We start from the raw sequence: 14,485 nt of genomic DNA, 5'->3' as shown, positions 1-14,485 counted from the left end.
TAGTAAACTCGACGCTCGATCATTTAGTCTCTTACTATCGTGTAGTAAAACTCCTTTTACTCGATCGTGAATTATGTGAGACGATTTAACAATTGAATGATTTGAAAAACTATTTTTTCTTTTTATCTCACACTTACCATAAAACCGCATATAACCACGCACTAAGGTCAGTTATTTAGAAAAAGAAATATTGTTATCATATAATTAATAAAGTATAAATAAATACAATAACTAACTTATCATATTATATTTATAACCTATAGTTTTAATATTGCATCATATGCAACATATAAACCATAGTTCTTTTCCTATTTTATGGCATTTAATATAAATCATATTTATATTAATTCCTCCAATCTAATAATGTATAAAATACATTATATCAATTATATTATATATAATTTAATTAATTTAATTATATCATATATAATCAAATTCTCTTTTATTAATTTGAACATTTCAAACTAGCCCAAAAACTTATTCTCAACTTGAATCCATTAAGCTACCAAAGGAACCTTATAGACCTGTAGCTTAAAGCTCCAATGATATGTGAATAACTGACTAAACTCTTTAATCACGATATCCACCATCCGTTAACTGCCAAACACTCCATTAAAGACCGACAGTTGCACTCTTCGCACTACATATATATTTTTGTGTTCATATAACCAATCAATAGTGTGATGACCCTTCACAAACTGCTCGTAAGTATAGTTAGGCCAAATTATCATTTTTCCCTTATAGTTACATCTAACTCATTAAGTACCACTGATTCCTCTAATGAATAATAAGTCATAGTCCCACCATGCTGAGTCGTCTCTTCCCAAGATAGGGTGTGACCACTATGTTCAAGACCTAGAATCAGCCTTTAAAGGAGCAATTTATCTACTTACTCTTGCATCGGGGAAGGAGTGAATTTCTTCTTATGAAGCTAAGTTCCCAGCTCTTCAATCAGACGAATCCCTAAAGTGATAGGCTTGTTGAGTTGGCAATCTGGCCACTCTCACCCATACAAATCAAAGGACCGCCTTCATGAGTAGGAGTTCACGACTCACTCAGGATTCAGGTCATGACACCTATGGTCATTCTAGTGAAATGTAAGTCTCTATTATCAGTGGTGTTATATAAAGAGACTAATCATTTCATGCTCCGGTCTTATGGAAACTCTTTGTATAGGATACCTCCCCTCGCATGTCTCCACATGAATGATCAGGATCATATCATTTGTAGCACTTAACGACACTTGTAACACCTACAAAGTGGGTCGTATCTGTAATATCACCAGGATAAGGTACCTAATCTTATCCATGTACTACAGACCATTTAGGTTATTATTTAAACAAGATCCACCTGTATGTCTCTACATACTTGTTTAAATTTACATAAAATAACATCGGATCTTAGTTTATTGGATTGAGTAAATACTTATAAAATAACACTTATTTTATTAATAACAATATGTTTATACAGAGTTTACAAACTACGAGATTACAAGGAGATTTAAGACACCATTCCCAACAATAACCTATTTGAGATTTTGCTTTATGCATATCAGATAAATATCAAGAATCTGTGTAACCAACTAAATCAAAAATTGATTTACTTGAATAAAACAAACCCATGTCGATCGTTCATCGGAGATAATGGAGTATATGCTTAATTTGGTTCCAATATCTTTTTGTTGGAGAAGAATTATGTCTTGCTAATAAATTTACTGAAAATGCAATATCTGGTATTGCATCACTAACAAGATACATAAGCGCACCAATTGAACTAAGATATGATATTTTAGGACCAATAAGTTCTTCATTATCATCTTGAGGTCGAAATATATCTTTCTTCACATCTAGTGAACGAACTTCCATTGGAATGTTTAATGGATATGCTTTGTCCATATAAAATATTTTCAAAACTTTTCTTGAATAAGTTGACTGATGAACAAATATCTCATCTGCTGAATTCTCAAATTGCAAGCCAAGGTAAAGTTTTATTTTTCCGGGATTTGTCATCTCAATTTCTTTCTTAAGATATTCTATTGCCTTTGAAAGCTCTTTTGGAGTCCCAATTATATTTATGTCATCAACATATACAGTTATAATAGCAAATACTGGTTGTGATTTCTTTACAAAAACACATGGACATATTGGATTGTTTTGATGTTCTTCTTTCAACAAATATCCACTTAGGCGATTGTACCACATTCGTCCTGATAGTTTCAATCCATATAGTAATCTATGTAACTTTACTAAATACAATTACCAAGAATTTGATTTATATGTTTCAGGTACCTTAAATCCTTATGGAATTATCATATAGATATCATTATCAGAAGGCCCATATAAATATGTTGTGATTACATCCATAAGATGCATATCCATACTTTCATACACATTCAGGCCAATTAAATATCTTAGTTTAATTACATCCACCACTAAATAATATGTCTCCTCATAATCAATACAGGGTCTTTGTGAAAAACATCGTGCAACTAGTCTTTCTTTATATATTGTGACCTCATTATTTTCATTTATTTTTCTCACAAATACTCATTTGTATTCCACAAGTTTAACATCTTCTGGTGTTCAGACTATTAGTCCAAAAATTTGATGTTTTGAACGTGAAGCCAATATTTTCTATGTCATCATTTTTTGACAGATTTTGGTTCAGAATCTTTATTTTCAGATATAATATCAAGAGCAACATTATACGCAACAATGTTACTTATAACTACATGAGTTTGGTTCCATCTTGAACATAGCTCAACTTGGCAAATAGTAGAAGAATCGTGTTTTTAGTAGAGATGCCTTCTTTTTTGAGTTATACACTTGTTACTAGGTTTGTGTTGACATAGACATTTCTATCAATATTTTCATATGTTGATAGGTTCCACATCGACATAAATGTAAATCAATATTTTTATTATATTGCAAGAGATTGATAATATATATATATATATAGACTTTTTTAATTTTAATTAAAAAGTGACAAATATTTATTAATTTTATTTTTTATCATTATATTTTTTTTCTAAAAAGTATCATCAATATTTTATAGATATTTTCATGCACATTTTTGTAAGAATGAGACATCGAAATTTTTAAAGAAGACTTGATATTTAACATTTGTAAAGACTAGATCATGATAAATTGTAAATATTCTCAAATTTTGATATATTTTAATAAATATTTCCAAAAAAGGTCATAAAATTCATTATCAAGAGGCCCGAAATGAGGGCAAAGAAATGGGCCAGGCCCATCAGCAGCTCGGCACATCTCCAACTTTCGCGGAACAATGGAAAACGGCGATTGTTGTCTTTCAAGCATTTTATTTCCTTTCTTCGAACTTCCTTTCCATTTCGAATTTTCTTTACCGATCCTTTTCCTCAGGTACTCTTCTTTCTCTCTCCTTTTCTTTAAATTTTCATATCGTCTTTTCACTGTCTGAATCCAATCATACGGAATTGATTCTGCCTTTTTCATTGCAACGAGAATTTCTGAATCTGATTTTTCATTTTTGCTCAATCGATTGGATTGGAGTTTTAGAAATTACAAGAGAATAGTTATATTATTCTGTAATTCTTCTTTCATTTGGTAGAAATTTTTGGAGGCAAGAAATGGACATTGACGAGGTCTTTGGGACGAACAAGAATGTAAGCCTGCCAAGAAAGAGTGCAATTTATGTTTGGGGTTATAATCAATCGGGCCAAACGGGTCGAAAGGGGAAGGATCATCAGTTAAGGGTTCCTAGGCAGCTTCATCCTGATCTTTTTGGATGCCCAGGTGAAATTAATTCTCGCTGGCTGGATATTGCTTGTGGTCGCGAACATACGGCGGCTGTGGCTTCGGATGGGTCACTTTTTACCTGGGGTTTGACCTTATTCCTGCTCTTTGTTACTGATAACCCGTATTTTTGTTCTTTTGAGATGTTTAGAAACGAGTTTTTTCTTCTTTTAGAACTCAACATCAGGCTTCTTTTCCATATTTTTGGATTTTTTTATTTTATTTTATTTTAATTTTATTTTATTTTTTGTTGAAATGGGTTTGGTAAGTAAAAAATTGTTTTAGGGGATAACCTTGACAGTTCAGTTGCCACTCCTGAAACTGTTTGGATAAAAAAAAACATTGTTTTTGTTAAGGAAGAGAATTAATTTTATCGATTATTGTAACCTAGATGTGTCTCATGGTTTCAGACCAAGAAAGGAAATGAGATCTATGTTTGATTCTTTGAATACCAAGATAGGTGCTTTTATTGATTTATTCCAATCCTGGAAATCTTCCGACCATTCAGAAACTGAAATAAAGTATATGGATTATAATTTTAGATGGTATCAATTAGGGTTTGTTACTTCTCGAGTTTGATTAATTGTGGTACCTGTGACTGACTCATCTGATATGAAACCTTCAGATCATGGGAGACTGTCCCACACTTCTTTATCTGAATGAACCTTCTATTTGATATACCTTTCCTTTTCCCCTGTGGTGCATGTTTACGTGCTCAATTTTGATATACCATCTTTATCGAATGAAATGATCAGGTGCAAATGATTTTGGTCAACTGGGTGATGGAACGGAGGAAAAGAGCAAACTTCCAAAGAAAGTGGATCAATTGCGGACTGAGTTTGTGAAGTCTGTTTCCTGTGGAGCACATTGTACTGCTGCTATTGCTGAACCTCGTGAGAATGATGGCACCATTTCAACTAGTCGACTCTGGATTTGGGGACAAAATCAGGTTTTAATATATTTGTTTTAAGTGTTGATGTTCTTTTCCAAACTCCTCTTCATTTTCATCTGCTCTTCTCTTATCACAGGGATCCAATTTGCCACGCTTATTTTGGGGAGCCTTCTCACCAAAAACGGTAATTTTTCAATCATATAGTTGGTGCATGTTATAATTCTATCTTTTATCTATTAAAAGTTCTTTAAAATCTTGTTATTTCATTATTTACTTCTTTGGTTACTAATATAGTCCACACTTCGGTGTAAATTGGTCCTTATTTGTAATTATGGTTTAAATTCTCTCATTACTCAATGGAAGATCTTTTTGTAATCTTATTGATAGGTCATCCTTTCGTAATTTCATCATATCAATAAAAATGTTATTGTTTCCTATATATATAGATAAAATCTTATTATTTTATTAGTTCTTTTTTACTTCTCCTTTTTAACTCCCTTTCTGATGTCGCCATGATGTGCATAGAGGAAAAAAATAAAAAAATAAAAACAATGTATTTAATCCGTCACAAGATCCTTCGTTACTATTCCGATGCATTTTTGCATCTCCCTCTGTGTGAGGTGAGTTGGGAATCCATCATTTTAACCAATCTTGGTATCAAGGGGCGACTTCACTTAGAGGTCTGACACCTGGGAAGACTACCTTATTTGTTCCATAAATTTTTACACTATCCTTAGATCCTTGGCTTCAACTAGTTCATTCAATGAAATAGCTGTGTTGTTAATTTGTTTCTCATCTCTATGTTGAAGCTCCTCTAGGATTCTAGAGAGTATTGTGAGATAAAATAGAATGGTCTTTGGTTGATATAAAAGTTAATGTTGAATTAACATATAAATTAGCGTGTTTAAATTTATTAGGTGATTATACGAACGTGACATAAATTTATGAGGCAATAGAATAAGAACTTCAGTTATTAGTCCTTAAAGCAAGTACCTAACGATCTGTTTGCTGTAGATGATTTGTCAAGTGTCCTGTGGGGCAGTTCATGTGGTGGCATTGTCTGATGATGGCCAATTGCAAGCTTGGGGTGAGTTCATCTAGATTTATTTAATCTATGCATATTAGTATTTGAAAGATTTTATTGAAGTTGCCTTCTAAGTTGAAATTTTTTAATGAAATTGATTTCCATTCATATGCATTTCGTGAGTATATTGGGGAATCTATCCTTACTGAGTTTGAAGTTGGAGAGAACCTTAAGTTATTATCTAGTTTCCTGCCACCTCAATAATAATACGATCCCTATTCTGGTTGACCAGGCTACAATGAGTATGGTCAGCTAGGCAGGGGTGTAACTTCCGAAGGTCTACAAGGAGCTCGCATTATAAATTCTTATGCAAAGTTCCTTGATGAGGCCCCTGAGCTTTTAAAGATTACTAAGGTGTCATGTGGGGAGTACCATTCGGCAGCTATATCTGAAAACGGCGAGGTGTAAGTAATCTGAAGAACTAAGACTAAATAACTGGGAAAGAAGTTTTTATATTTAAGTTTGTGAACTGTGGTTATCCACAGAACACATAGATCTCAAGGTTTGGGATATTCTAATAGAATTCCTATATAAAGGAAATTAACTCGGATGATCATCATTTTGATGTGGCTGACACCTGTTCCGTCGCTTGACTATCAAATGATGAAGTTCTTACTCTTATATAGAATTTTATCGTGTTTCAAATTGTGCGTTAATGTTGAAACATGAGTGTCTGCCATTCACATATAGTTTCTTTGAATTCTTTTGTTTTATTTAGTACATCATAGATTTATAATGTCAATATATGGTGACATTAGAGTTTCTACTTGGGAGTATGAAAGTTTGCAGGCATGAAATTTCACACGTGCAATTGTTGTGCGAGTTAGTTTACAAAAGAAAATTTCTGAATGAGAGTGAAGAGAGAAGGAAAGGGAACTAAGCTACAGGACACTCTTTGTTGAGGAACTAAGACACCTATTTACCTACTTGTGGGGCGGGATAGGCATCATCGAGTTCTTACTATATAAGGGATGTATCATTAATTCTAATTTTGCTTGCGTAAATGCTCTGTTTGAAATTTTCTCTGTACTTACAGCTATACATGGGGACTAGGAAGTATGGGTCAACTCGGTCATTGTTCCCTTCAGTCTACGGACAAAGAATTGATTCCCAGGAGAGTTGTTGCTCTTGATGGAATATGTATGAAGGATATTGCATGTGGTGGTTTACACACATGTGCCATTACTCAAAATGGCTCTTTATATGCATGGGGTGGCGGTCAAGTAGGACAATTAGGCGTCGGGCCCCAGGCAGGGTATTTTTCATGTGTTGTGGGTGACTCCGAGACGTTTCTTCGAAATCTACCTGTATTGGTTGTCCCAAACGGTGTGCAACATGTTGCTTGTGGACATTCACATACTCTTGTTTCAATGAAGGATGGAAGAATCTGTGGATGGGGTTACAATAGCTATGGTCAGGCAGCTAATGAGAAATCTACGTATGCTTGGTATCCATCTCCTGTTGATTGGTACGTTTGCGGTTATTCAGTGCATTTTTACTTTTGGGTTCATAATGGTAGATACATATATTTATAAAATTTGAAAATTTTCAGGTGTGTAGGGGAAGTGCGAAAACTAGCAGCTGGCGGTGGACATTCAGCTGTCCTAACAGATGCTTGTTCCTTGAAGGAGCTTTGTGAATTCAGGCTTGCTGATACTGTTAACTTGCAGAATGCTTCCGAAATAGAAGATGTGGCATCCAGGACGGGATCAGATGCTTTAGCACGGCTTTGTGGGCGACTGAGGTGTGTTACGCTTTCGTGTGTATCCTAGTTTATATTTGCGTTGAGAATATATGTCTTCATCCTCACTATTTTCGTGCAGAGAGTCTCTACTTCATGGCCATTGCGATTTCGAAGAAGGCGAAACCAACCATGGAAGGAAATGAAATAGATGAAGTACGAAAAAAGGTTGAAGAAAAAGAAGTGTATAGCAGTCTTCTTATATCATATTCTGTCAAGTCGGTATTCATCTTTCGCTCTTCTCCATCAGGGTAGAAACATCGAAACGATTAAATCTAGGTGGTATATAATTTGTGTGATGATGAACTTGTATCACTCCTTTGGCATCTGATTAACATTTGCCCATCATGTACTTGAATCTGTATCATCAAATACTTATTTGGTCACATTGACCATTTCTCAGGCCAGGGTTAATTATAAACCCAGCCATATTCTTTATAGCGAACTTGTACACTATGTTGTTTATATATCCTAATAGACTGTAGTTTGTGTGGGCTGGATTCTGATTTTGTGATTGGTTTTTATTTTGGCCATGTCTTTTTATCACTTTTCAGTAATGTTTATGTTTTTTCCTGCTTTTGGTAATGTGCAATGATTAGGGAACAACTAATCAGCCCTTTTTTCATACTTAATAGGGAAAAAATAAAAAAAAAAATCAATTTTATTTTAAAAGACAAAAATTGTCATGTGGCAGATGTTGATTTAGTGATGTCTGGGTTAAACTGGACTCCAAATTATTTTATTTGGTAATTGCTTTTTGTTTCTTGTTTCTCATTTTAAATATAACTTACACAATTATATATTTATTTATATGTATACTTTTGAAACAACCAAAATATGGTTTATGTTTCATTCCCCCCCCCCCCCATGGCTTCTCTTCTTTGAAGAAAATACTTATTATTATTATTAAGAGATTCATAATCAACAATTAAAAATTAAATATATTAATATAACTGTAATTATTATTAAATCTAATACTACACTTAAATACTAAAAATATTATACTTAAACATCTCTTTCATTTCTACATCTTAAACAGATACTACACAAGTACCCATCAACTCATTCATTTCTACATCTTAAACAGATACTACACAAGTACCCATCAACTCATTCATTTCTACATCTTAAACAGATACTACACAAGTACCCATCAACTCTAAATTATGGAGTGCTGTCATGAGGACAATGTTGTAACTTGATAATATTCATTTACATGAAACAAATGATAAGCTAATGATATAAAGTAAGCACGTTGAGAAAAACACATATAATATTAATAAAGTTAAAGATTTAAAATGTCGATGTTGATGAAAATATTGACAAAATATTGACCTAGATGGATGCTTTTGGACATTATAAAATAAAAAAATTCAAAAAATAAATTTAAATTAGTAAATAAATATATTATGATTTTTAAATAAGTTACCATATTGATTTTTATTAGAAGGTTGATTATTTATATTATATTTACAGTAGTGACATTTTTTTGGTTTAATTTTTTATGTTTTGTGGATTTTTGTTTTACAATTTAATAGGAATATCGATTCACCCCTAATATCAACATATCGACATAAATTTAATACTAACAGTACTTGACTAGCATATCCATTTGAAATTCCCCCTCCCCTATCATTTTGAATAAAACATTATAAATGGACTTGATGGAATATTTGAAGCATTTTTTTATATGTATAGAAAAAATCAATGTCAAATTGACAGTTTAAGCCAGGACAATTAAGTAAAATGTTAAAACGAAGTTCATTTCACGTCATACAGCTTCTATTGTTGGTATTTTTATTTTTATTTTTTAAATAAAAACAATGGGTTCATAACTGTTTAATAATTTTTTTTCCCTAAAAATATCTGTGTAATAATTAAATGAAGCAATTTAATCTCAAAACAGAAAACTGAAAAGAATATTTATTCTAAGCAAAAATTTATAGCAAGTGGTCTATTAACTCAGTTGGTTAAAACATCATCTGAATAATGTGAAGGTCGTAGATTGTCAATTGGCCTACGACCAATTTTTTAGAGCATCGTGTTAATAATACGAAAGGTTACAAGTTTGAGACCTGTATGGACCAATAATTTTTTTTCTTTTTCTAGTTTCTTAGTTTATTAAAAGTTACAAGTTGAAATGATTTTATTAAGATGTAAAGTTATACACAAAAACTGTTACATTATAATGTGAGATATTGACAAGTCAATTGGCCCATTAGCTCAGTTGGTTAGAGCATTGTGCTAATAATGCGAAGGCTGCAGGTTTGAGACCTGCATGAACCATTATTTTTTTCAATTTCTTAGTTGATTAGAAGTTACAAATTGAAATGATTTTGTTAAAATGTAAAGGTTTGTAACATATAAAAAAAATATTACACTCTAATGTGAGAGGCTGGTTAGAGCGTCGTGCTAATAACGCGAAGGTCGTAGGTTCGAGACCTGCATGGATTATTTTTTTCAATTTCTTAGTTGATTAGAAATTACAAATTGAAATGATTTGGTTAAAATGTGAAGTTTTGTAATATACAAAAATATTATATTAAAATGTGAGAGGCTAAACAAGCCAACAAACCTATTAGCTCAGTTGGTTAGAGTGTCGTGCTAATAATATGAAGGTCACAGGTTTGAGACTTGCATGAGCCATATTTTTCTAATAAAGTATTATATTATAAATGCATAGGTTGTAGGTTCGAGATTTGCATGGACTATTTTTTTCCCTTCATTTTCTTAGTTTATTAAAAGTTATAAATTGAAATAATTTTGTTAAAATGTAAAGTTTGTACACTAGAAGTATTACAAAGCCAATAGGTTTATTAGCTTAGTTGGTTAAAGCATCATGCTAATAAAGCAAAGGTCGTAGATTCAAAACTTGAATGAGCCATTTTTTTTCCAATTTTTTAGTTTATTAGAAGTTACAAATTGAAATGATTTTGTTAAAATGGTAATACACAAAAAGTATTATATTATAAATGCATAGGTTGTAGGCTCGAGATTTGCATGGACTATTTTTCTTTTTTTCAATTTCTTAGTTTATTAGAAGTTATAAATTGAAATGATTTCGTTAAAATATAAAATTATGTAGTACACTAGAAGTATTACAAAGTCAATAAATTTATTAGTTGGTTAGAGTGCTAGACTAGAAGTTTTACAGACCTGCATGTTCCATTTTTCTCCAATTTCGTAATTTATTAGAAATTACAAATTGAAATGATTTTGTTAAAATGGTAATGCACAAAAAGTATTATATTATAAATGTATAGGTTGTAGGCTCGAGATTTGCAAAAACTATTTTTTTTCCAATTTCTTAGTTTATTAGAAGTTATAAATTGAAATGATTTTGTTAAAATGTAAAATTATGTAGTACACTAGAAGTATTACAAAGCGAATATGCTTATTAGTTTAGTTGGTTAGAGTGCTACACTAGAAGTTATACAAAGCCAATAGATTATTAGCTCAGTTGGTTAGAGCGTCGTGCTAATAACCCGAAGGTCGCTGGTTTGAGACCTGCATGAGCCATTTTCTTCTAGTTTCTTAGTTTATTTGAAGTTACAAATTGAAATGATTTTATTAAAATGGTAAGCCAATATGCTTATTAGCTCAGTTGGTTAGAGCACCGTGTTAATAACGCGAAGGCTGCAAATTCGATACCTGCATGAGCCATTTTTCTCCAATTTCTTAATTTATTAGAAGTTACAAATTGAAATGATTTTGTTTACCAAATGGTAATAAACAAAAAGTATTATATTATAAATGCCTACGTTGTAGGCTCGAGATTTGCATGGACTTATTTTTTTTTTTTTTCAATTTCTTAGTTTATTAGAAGTTATAACTTGAAATGATTTTGTTAAAATGTAAGGTTATGTAGTACACTAGAAGTATTACAAAGCCAATAGGTTTATAGCTTAGTTGGTTAGAGTGATATACTAGATGTTTTATGAAGCCAATAGGCTTATTATCTCAGTTGGTTAGAGCGTCGTGCTAATGGCGCGAAGGTCGCAAGTTTGAGACCCGCATGAGCTATTTTTTTTTCAAATTTCTTAGTTTATTAGAAGTTACAAATTGAATGATTTTTTTAAAATGGTAATACACAAAAAGTATTATATTATAAATGCATAGGTTATAGGCCCGAAATTTGCATGGACTATTTTTTTTTTTCAATTTCTTAGTTTATTAGAAGTTATAAATTGAAATGATTTTGTTAAAATGTAAAGCTCTGTAGTACACTAGAAGTATTACAAAGCCAATAGGCTTATTAGCTCAATTGGTTAGATCGCTACACTAGAAGTTTTACAAAGCCAATAGGCTTATTAGCTCAGTTGGTTAGAATGTCGTGTTAATAATGTGAAGGTCGCAGGTTCAAAACCTGCATGATCAATTTCTTCTAGTTTCTTAGTTTATTTGAAGTTACAAATTGAAATGATTTTTTTAAAATGGTAAGCCAATATGCTTATTGCTGCAAATTCGAGACCTACATAAGCCATTTTTCTCCAATTTCTTAATTTATTAGAAGTTACAAATTGAAATGATTTTGTTTACCAAATGGTGATACACAAAAAGTATTATATCATAAATGCCTACGTTGTAGGCTCGAGATTTGCATGGACTATTTTTTTTTTCTTTCAATTTCTTAGTTTATTAGAAGTTATAACTTGAAATGATTTTGTTAAAATGTAAGGTTCTGTGGTACACTAGAAGTATTACAAAGCCAATAGGCTTATTAACTTAGTTAGTTAGAGTGCTACACTAGAAGTTTTATAAAGCCAATAGGCTTATTAGCTCAATTGGTTAGAGCGTCGTGCTAATAATGCGAAGTCGTAGGTTCGAGATCAACATGGACCATGTTTTTTCAATTTCTTAGTTTATTATAAGTTACAAATTGAAATGATTTTGTTAAAATGTAAAGTACTATAGTACACTAGAAGTATTACAAAGCCAGTAGGCAAAGTTAATAAGCTTATTAGTTTAGTTGGTTAGAGCGTCATGCTAATAATGTGAATTCTTTGGTTCAAGATATGCCTGGGCCATTTTTTCAATTTCTAAGTTTATAAAAAGTTACAAATTGAAATGAGTTTTTTAAAATGTAAAGTTTTGTAATATATAAAAAGTATTAATTACATTATAATGAGAATTTAATAAGCCAACTCGCCCATTAGCTTAGTTGGTTAGAGCATCATTCTAATGATTCAAAGGTTGTAGCTTTTGAGACTTGCATTAGATTTTTAATAAAAATTGATATACTTTTCAAAGAAAGAAAGCTCAAGATTGAAGAACAAAGACAAAGTTTCATGCTTCCACATTCTCCCAACAATAGTTTGGTCATATGATATCATTCTGAAACCTCCCAAAGGCCACCCCATAAGCTCTCCTCCTCCTCCACGGCGTCGGCGACGATCACAAAATCTTGATACACCATCGACAAGTAGCTTTGTTCATCCTCCATGGCTGCTGGCTCTGTGAAAAGCATGGCTAAGTCATTGTCTCTTTCATATGGTTTCATCAGCTCCTTCACATGTTCTTCAGAGGTAGTAATTGGTGGCAATGTTTTGTTATTGTCTGTTTTTGGGGCAATTATTTCAGCCTTTCTTTTTGGCTTCATCTTCTTAAAATGGGTTCTCCAATAGTTTTTTATTTCATTGTCTGTTCTTCCTGGTAAATATCTCGCTATGGTTGACCATCTATAAAGAATATTTAAAATTGGGTAGACAAAGAATAATAATACTTAAATGATCTTCTTCGATAACAACATTATTTCATATTTTAGAATTTAGAATTTTGAAATTTATGTTCGTAATTTTCTCTCAATTTCTTTGTTGTATATATACAATTTTTATCTTTATTAGAGAAACATCTAAATGTTAATAAATTTTTTATTTTTTTATAAATTTAAAAAACAAAAAACAAAGTCCCGTTTGGTAATCACTTGATTCTTGATTTTTCGTTTGAAAATTATGTCTATAGATGCTACTTCCACCTACAAATTTCTTCATTTGTCATTTACTTTTAACAAATTTTTAGAAATCTACTTTTATTTTTGGATTTTGGCTAAGAATTCAACCATTCTACTTAAGAAAAATGCAAATCACTGTAAAAAAAAAAAAAAAAGGAGAGAAAATGGGCTTCATTTTAAAAAACACAAATACAAAATGGTTACCAAACGGGACTTTAATGATTATCGAAGAGATTTGAGATAGGCAAGGAGAGAGATCTTTACTTGTTACCCCAAAGAGCATGAAGTTCTATGACAATGCCTTCCTCTTGAGGAGTGAAATGACCTCTCTTGAGACCAGGTCTAAGATAATTCACCCATCTCAATCTACAACTTTTTCCCGTCCTATTCAATCCTGTAAAAATAAATCAAATTACTTTACGTTATTATAGTCTAACGTATATATATAAAATTTCACCTAATCTAAGCATAGTTTAATAAACATATACTCATTTAATATATTTCTCGACGTAGCCAATTATAAAAATCAAACTTACTTGAATATAGTTCAACTGATTAAGACATTATAACGCAAAAACAAAACAAAACATGTTGGCTCATTAAAATCATAACTGACGAAGAAAAAAAAAAGAATTTTTACCTGAACCAATGGCAACAGAAGTCCACCTTCCTTCCCCATGCACCTTCACATATTCACACAACAACTTGTCTTCCTCAACAGTCCAAGGTCCCTTCCTCCATTCTTGTACTTCTTTTCCATCCATTTTTATTCATGTGTGTCTTCTTCTTGCCTTTTAACTTCTATTTATATATATATATAAAAGAGGAGTTTTAATATAATCCAAATTTGTCATTCTTCTCTCCTAGGCTTGTCTACAAATATATTATTATTATTATTATTATTATATTTGTATCTTTTTATCACCCAATTAGAATCTAACATGTGTGGGTTCCTTGTGTTTTCCAAAACAAAATTAAAAATATTTTATATAGTTTAGTTTTAAATTAGTAAAGAAAATGATTATTATGATGGTGTAAG

At 31.6% G+C, this 14,485-nt stretch overlaps 2 protein-coding genes and 1 non-coding gene across 3 annotated transcripts; 2 read left to right on the top strand and 1 right to left on the bottom strand.

Annotated features, from left to right (window-relative positions):
• The first annotated feature begins 3,257 nt into the window (after positions 1-3,257).
• LOC120080067 (probable E3 ubiquitin-protein ligase HERC4) lies at positions 3,258-8,005 on the top strand. Its single transcript, XM_039034622.1, has 9 exons — positions 3,258-3,386; positions 3,595-3,866; positions 4,535-4,728; positions 4,808-4,855; positions 5,686-5,758; positions 5,988-6,159; positions 6,792-7,223; positions 7,308-7,499; positions 7,579-8,005. The coding sequence occupies exons 1-9, from the start codon at positions 3,292-3,294 to the stop codon at positions 7,640-7,642; spliced, it is 1,542 nt and encodes a 513-aa protein (XP_038890550.1). The 5' UTR covers positions 3,258-3,291; the 3' UTR covers positions 7,643-8,005.
• A 1,703-nt stretch (positions 8,006-9,708) lies between these two features.
• TRNAI-AAU lies at positions 9,709-9,782 on the top strand. The gene has a single exon. It is a non-coding gene; the product is annotated as a tRNA-Ile (tRNA).
• A 3,023-nt stretch (positions 9,783-12,805) lies between these two features.
• LOC120079073 (transcription factor MYB59-like) lies at positions 12,806-14,210 on the bottom strand. Its single transcript, XM_039033265.1, has 3 exons — positions 14,087-14,210; positions 13,711-13,840; positions 12,806-13,174 (listed from the first exon to the last, which is right to left on the bottom strand). Exons 1-3 carry the CDS (start codon positions 14,208-14,210, stop codon positions 12,826-12,828), a joined length of 603 nt encoding a protein of 200 aa, XP_038889193.1. The 3' UTR covers positions 12,806-12,825.
• Positions 14,211-14,485: the final 275 nt, after the last annotated feature.

Source organism: Benincasa hispida, chromosome 6 (assembly GCF_009727055.1).
Source record: "Benincasa hispida cultivar B227 chromosome 6, ASM972705v1, whole genome shotgun sequence".
In the NCBI taxonomy this organism is placed as follows: domain Eukaryota; kingdom Viridiplantae; phylum Streptophyta; class Magnoliopsida; order Cucurbitales; family Cucurbitaceae; genus Benincasa; species Benincasa hispida.
The sequence above is the reverse complement of the archived record's forward strand: the minus strand, read 5'-3'. Positions and strand labels throughout refer to the sequence as shown.